At 47.6% G+C, this 11,562-nt stretch overlaps 1 protein-coding gene across 1 annotated transcript; it reads left to right on the top strand.

The window, feature by feature from the left end:
- Positions 1-1,751: 1,751 nt before the first annotated feature.
- On the top strand, positions 1,752-3,009 carry N7446_012452 (nucleotidyltransferase domain-containing protein; the record flags this gene model as incomplete). The annotated part of the gene is made up of 4 exons (XM_058521194.1): positions 1,752-2,112; positions 2,179-2,224; positions 2,364-2,424; positions 2,467-3,009. The coding sequence occupies 4 exons, from the start codon at positions 1,752-1,754 to the stop codon at positions 3,007-3,009; spliced, it is 1,011 nt and encodes a 336-aa protein (XP_058366560.1).
- Positions 3,010-11,562: the final 8,553 nt, after the last annotated feature.

The following is an 11,562-nucleotide window of genomic DNA, read 5'->3' as shown; positions in this document are numbered from 1 at the left end:
TTGATACCATCGACGTCAATCAGCAATTTTGGAACAGCACACCTCTCTGTGTTGCCTCCGAGATGGGCCACCCGGAAGTTATAAGGTTACTCCTTGAACACACAACACCGCCCGACATCAATCTCAAAACTTATATGGGAGACACTGCACTTTCCTTGGCCGCTTACGATGGTAATTTGGCTATTATAAATCTTTTGCTGGAGGAAAATGGGCTGGATGTTACCGCTACTGACAAATTCGGGGACACGGCGTTATGCAAAGCAGCTCGGAATGGACACGAACAGGTTGTCAAGCGTCTCTACAGGGACACTCGTGCAAAATGCGCTAGTGATGTGAAAAGGGCCATTGAAGCAGCTTCCAACTGTAGAATTGCGCTCTACCTCGAAGGTCACTTGGATGAGGAGGGCAACTTTCGCACTTGGCCTTGAACTACAGGTAAGCTGTGATTACTTTGTTGGATTCATCTTTCAGTGTCTGGGCTCCAACGAATCATGTAATTTACGCACATCTCCCCTAAATATGGTTATCAACGCGCCCGACAATATTTTCATCTCTTCGTTTTCTTACAGTACTTCTACAAGAGTAGCTCGCTTGTACCTATAAACACCCTTCAATGTGCAGATTTAGGTAAAATCTCCTCCTTGAATTACGCTATCGGTAAATCAGGGTTATTGCACAGGCGGTGACAGGTTAAGGGTAGGGTGGCATGGCTGGCAGTACTTTCATTGACAGTAACTCGCAGAATATTTTGACCTTTTAAATGGAAATGTGTAGGCGCACCTGGCGGGTGGTCTAACATTGAGTCACTCACAGATGAGCTGACCAGGAAAAAAAATGAGCTTGTCATTGCGGATTGAATATCTCCCGCAAGGCCTCAATTTAAGAGGACCGTGAAGGATTCAACAGTCAGACAACGTTTCTTGACCGACTCAGCATCCCTTCTCTTCAACATGGCTCCTGCTAATTTCTCACTGAAGCTCCAAAAGCATCAAAAGTGTTGCTGCAAATAGTTGCGGGAAAAGAACATGGCTTTCAATAGCCCTCAATAGGAATAGGTTTCCCTCAACATTTCCTACCCAGCTTGCAAGTGACGGAAGCCGAGAAGCCTATAAATACGTCCTCCCTCGACAATTTGCTCTACGATTAATTTACTTGACTCTGCAAAGTCAAGCAGTTACTTGATAAGTTCTTCCCTTTTGCCCCTACTTCCACTGTACTAACATCTATTAAATACATCGTGGACCTGAAACAAGGTCCGTGTGAAGATGTGATTTCCAGCAACTTCGCTGTGCTGGATAAAACTTTGCATCACGCCAAACACTACTAGCGCGTGGATTGAAATCAATCCCAAGCCCTAGCCTCTACACTCACCGGGAAGCATTCTGCTTCCATTCCACCCTTCCAATTTGGTCAATTCCCCTCCCCAACCTTCATCATTGGCAATACTCTACGCATCCAATTCTCGTTCACTCACCAAGAGCCGTTTCGTTCTGTTCCGCTCCCGTTATTCTTGCTGCCTTCAAACTCCTCAGAATGCCACCATTTTAGTTCAGAGAAATTTCAGACTACCGTGGCTCGCGCCCGAATCCAAAACATGGGTTCGGATTCTGCTACCGGCCACCTCCCACTGCATACAGTCCGCTCCTGTCTAGAAAGGGAGAAACCACCGAAGAAACTTCGGGATGAAACTAAAATATTCTTCCACTCGAGTTCACCTTCTCGTCTGCTTGAGCGATAGGGAAGAGGCCAACATGGACACGTCCGATGATGCCCCCAACACTGAGGGGCCACGCAAGAAGCGCGCAATGGGTCTTGATGAACCCCAAGACACTACGCTAAGCCCACCCCCCTGCCCCTCTGCTCAGGGACGGTCCAACCCGGATCCATGCACTGCGCTACCCCCACCAAGCAAACAAATGGATAACAGGTTCGACATTGTCAGACTGATTCGCAAAGCGAGACTTGACAATGCAGCGAAGGTAGACGAGACAGATGAACTCAGGGTGAATTTGGATTTCGTTTCCCTCGGCATGATATCAGAATCGCAACCTCAGAGCAACGCTCCCGAAAACACTGCCAATATTGCCCCTAAAAGGCCAGCAGGCCAGAAAAGTATGTATTCCGCCAATCCCAGTTGAAAGCGAACCAGTGGGGGCAATCAGACACCATTGTATAAAGACCGGCAATGCTGCAAGCAAGAGCGACTACGACGGTTCCGTTACCAGTGAGTGGAGACCACTGTCTCAAGAGCTGGGCACGCCTTGATTTGAATCTACTCCGTCTTCCTTACGCGAAGGATCCAGTCAGATTTCTCTCTGTCCTCTTAATCGCTATCGAGTAGCTCCTTTTCTAACCCGCACTAGGTTAGATCACGAGATTGTCAGCTTCTATGACTGGGCCAAGCCACAGGAAATTGAGAACATTGTCCGCTGAGATCTCGTCGAACTATTGGATACTGCATTCCAGAATCGGTACGGCGGCATTGAAATCCATGGCTTTGGCTCTTTTGACTCTGGTAGCTATCTGTCTACTGCCGATATTGACCTTGTGCTACTGTCAGACACGTTTAGACGCACAGTGGCGCGTTCCATGGGCGAAAGAAAAGGACATATACACGCAATTTCGGGCTTCCTAAAAAGCACCAATATCGCTGTTCCGAATTCGATTGAATGCATTGCACATGCTCGGGTGCCGATCCTAAAGTTCGTGGACAGGGTGACTGGGATGCATGTCTTTGCCGCTTTGGATCATTCCACAGGGTATTATGCGATGATCTCTCTCAAAGAACGGCTGGTGATCCATGGCCTTCCATCTGAGCTGGTGTCCCCTCGTGACACAAGCATGGGTGGGCCCGACCACATAGTGTGCAATCCGGATCGATCTGCTGATCGCCAATACGAACGCAAGACGTCGGAGTTGCAGACCAACCTAAACCCACTTCAAGTGAATCCGGCTCCATATCATGGAACTAACAAACGGCGAAAGGGTCTCGCAGTTTCAAAGGGATGAATGAATCGGTGAGCAAAGCCAGTCCAGCTCCAGTCTCCGCATGAGAATCGTTTCTGATTGTAGAGACGTATGCCTAGCAGGTTTGTTAGTGCCTTTTCAGTCGTAAGCCCCGATCAAAAATTACTTGCTCTGGAATATTTGGAAAAATTTTCCAACCTAGGCAATAGACATGTAAATGGCCCTTATTTGATCAATTCTCAGTCCACGTCCAACCAACTTCATGAACTGGGTCGTCCTGGGTCTCGAAGTATATATCGTTTACAATAACGCAAGCCAACTAAAGGAATGCTGATGACCAAGAAAGGCGACGCCAGCAACCAATCTTTGACTGGGATTCCTGCTGAGCTCAATTCATTTAACCTGTCTCATGCAGTACACCAATGCGCAAGACCACATCCTTAGGAAACCGCTAGGGTCTATGTTACCATTGTAGCAAGTGATGTTGGTCTCGAATAATCATATACTAGGGGCCAAGGTAATTCCAGTCAGTCTCCCGGCACGTGGGCCGTTGATGGTTTAGCGTATCGGGGATATCGGAATTTGCCCCGGCACGCACTAGCGACCAGGTATCTTTCTCAGGATACAACCAAACGATGGACAAACCCAAGGAATCTGAATCAACAAAGTTTCGGCATGTCCCGCTATACTTGATGCAGATCATAATCACAGTCAAAAATATCTAATTCTACCGCATCGCGCATGAAGGGCTATCGTTGCTAGGGCGACAGGTATGTGCCGAAAGAATGTTTTGGAGCGTTGTACATAAGGTCTTTGTCCGCTGGAAAATCGTCACTGTGCCTTTTCACGCTCCGCAAGGACTACACTGCATGATGAACGAGAAACAGATCAAACACAGCCGACCTCTTACTGTGTGGGTGGGCAAATCTAGTTTCTGCCACGAGGAGCTAAGTTCAAAATCAACTGCCTCTCCAGATATCAAACCCTCACCGAGTCATACAATGAGCGCCCCCGCAATCGCTCCCGGTTCGACAAAATTACGGCCCAACAGTCCAGAGGCAAGAATATCACGCCTGAATCAGAACCCGTGGGATACTTTTGAGCCTGTTGCCGGATCGAAAGATCAGTCTCTGATCTTTGCCCGACACAGGAAGAAAAGAGGACACTTGGTGCATACCCAACGAATTGAACAACAGTTCTCTTTCGCTGCAAGTACGCTAGAACTGATGGAACAAATTTTTCATCCCAGCTTTTTAACATTACTCGAATGTTACCATCATGGAGCATCGTGCACTTTAATTTGGGAACCAACGGAAGTGTCAGTCGATCACATTTTAGCTTCTAGCTGCTCGATTATTGACGATGAAATCGTTGCCATTGTCAAGCCGGTATGTCAAACACTGATCACTTGTAGGCGCATTCTAAACTCACCTGAAATAGGTGTTGGAAGGAATCCAATATCTGCGCCGGCTCGGAAGAGCACTCGCTACCCTGAGCCCGGAAACGATCTTGTTTACACAGTCTGGTGATGTTAAGATTAGTGAGTCTATCCGCTGATAAGGTGAATATCGATGAAGAAAGACTAACTTTCACAGAGGGTGTCGAGAATAGCTGCCAAATTGAAGAATCGGAAATGAACCCTGCGACGATGAAATTATGCGCTCTAGGCGATATCGTCACCAAGTTGATGTTAAAGAATCGTACCTACGAGTGGGAACCGGAGATCCAAAATTTACCTCGGCAGCTGGAAAGCGTCTCCATTGAGGAACTGTTGCAGGTAGGTTCATCCCGATACTCATCATACCCTCAGCTAATGTGACAGAATGAGATGTTCACCCGAAAGTCATGCGAAGGGGAGTTGAAATTGTTGGTCAGTATAGCGAACAAGACTGCCTATCACGGTATTAAATCTTACTATGCTCGTTGTTGAATTACAATGCACTGAATCCGGTTTGCCTCTTTGCGTAGAAGCATAACATGTCGAGAAGGTCGCAATTCTGTGTTTCATGTTGGCTGGTTGACGAAGGAGACTATAGATAAAGGAAGCACACGGTATAGCAGGGATGGTCTGTTCGGGCATTAAATTCTCGAATTGCTTCACAAATTTTCACTCAATGAACGTCGTTTTTGTTTTTTATTCCTAGTCAGATGAATCATCTTTGTTTCTTATCTCTCGTACTTCGTCTACTACAATCAGACTTGATGTAGCACGTGGATTATGTTCCGCTTTGTTCCTTTTTTAACACAACTGAACCAGCTAGACAAGCTGCTGCCGTGATATCGCAAGTGCACTCACTCCCTTGTTGGGACGAAAAGCCATGGACAACCTTGAAACAACGGAAATTATGGGATACGAGACTGGACTTAGGACGGCTGCTCGTGGGGGCTTCGCAAATGGCAGATAGTATGAGGTGCTTGAGCTGAAGAATCTGAATGGCATTGTTCCAACACAAGCTTCACGGTACTTAGAATGTATTATAGTCCAAATAAGTCGTTTAGTGATAGTCTGTAAAATTCTTTCAGCCCGGCTCCATCGAGAAGCAACGCTCCAGAATATATATACTTCATCGTGGCAGAAGCCCATCGCTCATCAAACCCATCTACAAGAGTAAGGACCATGACAACCACGGCAGCCAGGATGTGGTCCGGTACCGTTACCAGTGGTATCGCTCCCGCCTATAATGTCCCGATCACTGACTAGAGTTGGCCCAAATGTATAAATCCCGCTGCTTACGAGTTCACCCTCTCGCCGATGATTTTTGTTGTCGCCAGTATATTCAACAATGCCTTCCGGCCGAGAGAAGCGAATGCCAACATGCTCTCTGGTAGTGCCACCATCCACGTTGGCAATGAACACAGCAGAAAATGCAAGCAACTCTTTGGGCGTGTTCCCGGGCGACTTTGACGGCGACCCATTCGCCAGTGAAGGGTGCGCAATTCATGTACATCTCACAATTGCCGACACGATTAAACCGAGTCCAGACCAAGGTGTATTTCCCGGGCTCAATGTTAGGAAAGATGTGGTATCTCTGTTTGCGCAACTACAGGTTGCAATGTCACCTCCGGTGCAACATCTGACCGTGCAAAACTCTTGTCCACGAGATTCTCATTGCTTGATTGGCGTTGCTCCTCGGGTTCATACTGACGTAGAGAGAGGCGACCAAGCATCAGCGACTGGAAGCGGTTAAGCACGGAGACCTCCAACTTCAGCTTGATGCTGTACACCACTGTCTTGAAGCTCACTTGAATGTAGTGCAGTCTGTACTCCGCGAGCAGAAGTAGAACGTTCAGGATGACCACAATGGTATTGATACAAAGTAGATGAATGATGGCATTGCGGCCGTCGCGACCGCGGACTTCAATGATAGACTTGAATGTACGCACTGCTTCGTATATGTAAATGCCGCAGATGGTGAAATCTTGTATGCAGAAGCCAGTCGATTGGATGCGGTCGAAGATTGCGGCAGGGCGAGCGAAATGTGTATCTCCGTTATTGAGCCCGAAAAACAGGACAGTCATTGGAATGTGTAGGATGCAAGCGTTGGTAATGATCATCCATAGGACCCACCGTACCTTTCTCACATCGGAGACGACGAGATTCAGACGCGAGTATAGTACGACGGCTTGGCCGGTAACCATGGCATACCATCCGATCACGAAAGGGATTGACGTTGGGAGGCTGGATGCCTGAGATATGAAACGAGCCATAGCAGGAATGGCATGCACAAGGATTCCCCAGGATGCGACTTGCATGCTCCAGAAGTTGAGACTGCGGTAGTGTTTGAAGGTATCGAATGTGACGATCCCTGTTTCTAGGGCATTGTACGCGCCGATCGAGAACATGGACACAATCTGAATGATGGAGACGTTCTCCATAAGAATGGCTCCCACTTTAGGGGGAAGGCTGGTTATGACTGTATCCATGGTCTGGCAGGGGTTGACACGAGTACAAGGAATTTTTAGTTAAAGTTGATGGATGGGATCCGTAGCTGGTTTTATAAGTTCTCTCATGGAACCAAGATGTGAGTGGCCTAGCAATGAAGTCATGATACAGTAGCTAGCGATCTCCTAGAAAACTCCAATGTTCTTAGTAACACTTATCAGCGAGAATTCTAGCCCAAGATGCGTTGGGTGGGTCGACAACAAGGTTATCTATACCGTAGAGCTGAGAACCATATGATTGATCCTCGATCCAAGCCCAGTCTTGTTTGACGGGGTGTTTTTGTTCCAGCCAGTCTAACACTAGCGTGCTATCGCGCACCTGGAACAAAGGTTCCTTTCCGTCTAAGTCCTATTAAAGGTTACTTTCATCACGACCGTAGAACGCAGAGCGGGATCCACGGTCAGTGGCCGAATGTCAAACTATCGTGACAAATTATATTTTTATGAATCACGGAACCGCGTGCTCCGTGGGAGACTGCGATGATTCATGGAAATTAGGATTTAAGCTTCGACCTAGTCAGAAAGTTTATATCCCGTCTTCTGCTCCACTTACTTTCCAGATCTATCATGACTACGGCTGCCACTACATGTACAGTCTGAACTGTTGTACTGGAGGAAATGAACCACATTTATCACGATTTTGGCCTGTTGACATAGACCATGTGATGAAATGATTACGATGGTGTTTATAAACAGTATTGGTCGCGCGGTCCTGAGTATTAGCAACGTTGAGAAGGATGCTAAAAAAGTAAGATTTCCGGCCCATAGAAGTTCGGTCCCACAACGCCGACTCCTTTCATTTCCAAAAGCCAATCGGTTTCTCGGCTTTTAGAACAAAAACCGGACGACATGTTTACGTAGGCTTCTCTGGTCCGTCCAATATTGGAATGAACACATACAAGATGTCTACCAGTGTTACCAGCCTGGCCAGGAATTGGAGCAAGGGCAAGGGAGAAAATATCGGATAGCGAGGGAGTATGCTTATTCGGAGATGGCTGATGCAGAGTGAAACGCATAGCTTCTAGAACGTTCTATAGATCAGATAGACGAAGAAGCAGAAGCTCGGCAATCAACGGATGACCGAACGGCTCTATGAAACCATGACCGCACATCTTTTTCATTCTGTTCTGGAAAGACTGGGTGATATTCCAAATACCTCACTCGCCCGAAAAGTACCTCCTAAGCAACTAAGCCGCTCCACCCGCACGACAACAGCCCATTAAGTCTGGGCTTTTGGATCGTGTCTGGACCTTTGCAAGTCCTTCCAATTTCGTCTGAGTACCACAAATAGAACCTCCTTGATCTACTGTCCCATGGATCATCGCTGGTATTTTCATTGTAGAATTGTACCAGCGTCCGTCCATATTCGTGCGCATTATTTGGTTGGTCCGACGGGAGTCCCTTGTGTCCAAGGTCTCATCAGGAGTGTGATAATAGCGTTACAATCTCGCGAATGGGGTGGCGATCGACAAGGGACCAAATCGTGAGCCTTGGTGGCTGAAATGGCTCATGTGGTTGTCTTGGAAACCAGGCTTTGGTTCTGGTGACAGTGGAACTGCGTAGAATTTTAGATCCCGCCTCTGCTATAACAGCGTTCATCAATGAGGGCCGTGACGGGGGAAGGTCGCTGCTATTAACAGGATAGCGCCATTTATGTAGACTTGTGCAACAGACATTAATTGCATTATACCTAAGGGAAAATAGTTTTTCTTGGGTGCAAGAGCGACGCGGATTTTTCAAATGTAGCCTGTATTGAGACACCACTGATTGCATGGATTTAGTGCGGGCCGGTCGATCACTTCCTCCGCCATGGACCGGCAGGCTTTTTTTCTTTTTTTCTTTTCTTCCTCTTCCTCTTCTTTTCTTTATTTTATTTTATTTCGTTTTCTTTCTTTTTTGTACTTCGCGCTAGCACCCCATGGGGTCCGGTGTGCAGAAAGCTTACTCGATCTTCTCTGATCAAGGTCCAGATGCCAGAAAACAAAGTCTTGGCAAGGGCACAGCGTTTTCATTTCGTTTCAGATCTCTTGCTTTGGTCTCCACCCACCTAAACCTTTAAAACCCTTGTTCCCCAGGAGGCTACATGTACTGCGATTCATCGTACTCATCAGTTTACCCGCAATCCACTGGAACCAACAACAATCTCTCGACCGGAAAGGTTCAGTATGGCAAATGCACCCAAGCCCTCTCGGAGTGCGGGACGTGGTGCTACCAAAGCAAAGTCTCGTACTAGCAGATCGCGTGCTGGTTCGCCTGGTTCTGTTCGGTCGACAGTCTCTACGTCCAAGGCGGACCGCAATCCTCAGAGCCCTGTAGCGAAGCTACACAAAGACCTGGTATGTCATTCCCTATCTTGTCTTCAGTTATTCGTATCTTTCTGCACCGACAGACATTATGCGGTCCTCCTTGGATAATGTACTCTTGGCTGACGAGCGTTTCCAGAGACATTCTATGACGAAAACCGCCCGGAGGCAAGAGCATGAGGCGACACATCGACAATGTTTGGATGTGATGGACCAGATCCAAGAAGAGTTTGAACTAGCTCTTGGGAAAATGGACCATGAAATATCCCATCAATCTCAGTCGATGCAGCGTCTACAAGCGGAGAAGGCCGAAGAGTCTTCAAAATTACAGCAAGCTCTCGCAGCAAAAGACAAAGCCTTGGAGGAGAACCAGAGGCTTGAAAGAGAACTCTGCCATATCAAGCAGCAGCGTGAGTCACTTGACGCCGCCACGCAGGATCAGATCTCAAGGAACGATATTCAGCCGGTCTTGCATCAGACGCACTGTGAGCTGGTATCGGCGACCACTCGGCTCTGGAGCACGATTGATGCCCTTCAGAATCGTAGACCAGCATCCTGCCTTCCCGGCTCTGAAGTAATTTACGGAGCTTGGCCCGACCAGGACGGTCTTTATGGGAATTTGGGTCAGAATGCCCCACCTGGGTTCTCCGCATCGAGTAACTATTACCCGCTTGGTACTCAGCCGGCGGCAACCCCAGCCAGCCAGTATGAATCACTTGTGTGAAGCATGACAGATTCAGAGCTAGGAACAGCTTTGGCTGTGGCGGCACCGCAATTCGATATAACCATCACACAGATAGATAGCTCAAGGCATAATGATAGCGACACCACCGTCATCCCAGGATAACAGTAAGAATGACAGTAAATTATGAACCAGATATATGCATTGGTTTATCTTCCACTATAGTAGAAAAAACTTCACGTAAAAATATACTCGGACGATCGGACTTTCGCTCTGCCAATTGGACGGCAGAGGTAATGCTCCATGGCCGCTGAATATGGGGGCCCACAGTCCAAGTGGGCCGTGATCGCCCGCTCGTTCATCTCGTCTATATGTTTCTATCGACGCTTTATCTCCTGCCCCGCAGCGCTGCGGTTATATATAGCTTCAAGCGAGAGTCTGCAAAGGTGAAATATAATTGTTCGCATAGCGCAACGTAATAAGAATACCTCAGTTAGGGGCTGACATCCGGCTCTAGACTATAGACTTAATTTCATCATATTTCCGGTCTGAATCACTGCTGCGACCGAAGCGATCGTCTAGATGTATCACCCTCAGTAGCATTGTTCTCCCCCTTTTTGGCCCTCATTTCAATAGCCGTTTCCACGACAGCCAACCGACTGCGGATTACCTCCAGATCACTGCGAATGTTTCCAATCCAGCTGTTCTGGTTATTCAATGACTTCTGCATGGACCTGCAAAATAATCAGCCTATGTTCTTTCTCTGATGGGTCGCACGACTGACTTTGTTCGGACATCTAGTCTAAGCGTTGTAAGTCAGCATATCACAAAACACCATTCCAAGGGAGCGGATTGACACTCACTCTGCCAGACATTGGAAGGCGATCATATTGCAGTTCTCGGAGAGATCCTGTCCGGGTTGTTCCAGTTCTTCGTCTGGTCTCGGGCCCGTACTGCAGGTGTGCAGAGGACTTTCCTGGCCATCATCCACTGTGATTCCATTGCGGTCGTTGCCAAAAAAGTCGTCCTCCTGAGAACACTCGTCCTCCGTAGTATCCCCCGCCGTGGATCTGGGCGGAATCCAGATATCCTCAGATCCGGAGGATGACAGGGACAGTGCACGTTGTAAACGGCTCCGAAAGCTTTGTCGTTGATCAGTAAACGGAAGTTTTCGAATTCCACCCATAGCTGAATCTGTGTCAGGGTGAGATAACGAGTTTTCAAGTCGGATGTTACAGGAGAAGTCGCTGAGGCTTTTATGAAGAATTTGCTCTCCAAACCGGTGTTTGCGATAGGGTTTGCAAGGCGCACTATCTTCCATCAGTACGTACCGCAATCGTCGCTTAATTTGGAATACATTTTAGCCAATCAGGCACGAAAGTCATTCAACTTTAGAGGAAGGGACTTCGTCAGAAGGCAAAGTTTTTGCCTCTGAAGTCTGTTCCATGTTACCTTAGTACCCGGTGGGGCTCGGTTTAAGAAGTCATTACTTTGTTCATTTCCACAGACAGTCATTGTGTTCGAGATATTGACAAGTACTAAACTGAAGGGTGGTCGTTCTTGTAACTATGAATGTGTTCGGGCGCTGGGAGTCCGGGGGATTCTGAAATACGTAGTCGATAGAGTACAATTCAGACTGACCGAAGCGACTGTCCAGAGTGGTCCATG

Source organism: Penicillium canescens, assembly GCF_028828765.1.
Source record: "Penicillium canescens strain IBT 15451 chromosome Unknown utg000010l_segment0_segment0, whole genome shotgun sequence".
In the NCBI taxonomy this organism is placed as follows: Eukaryota; Fungi; Ascomycota; class Eurotiomycetes; order Eurotiales; family Aspergillaceae; genus Penicillium; species Penicillium canescens.
The sequence above is the reverse complement of the archived record's forward strand: the minus strand, read 5'-3'. Positions and strand labels throughout refer to the sequence as shown.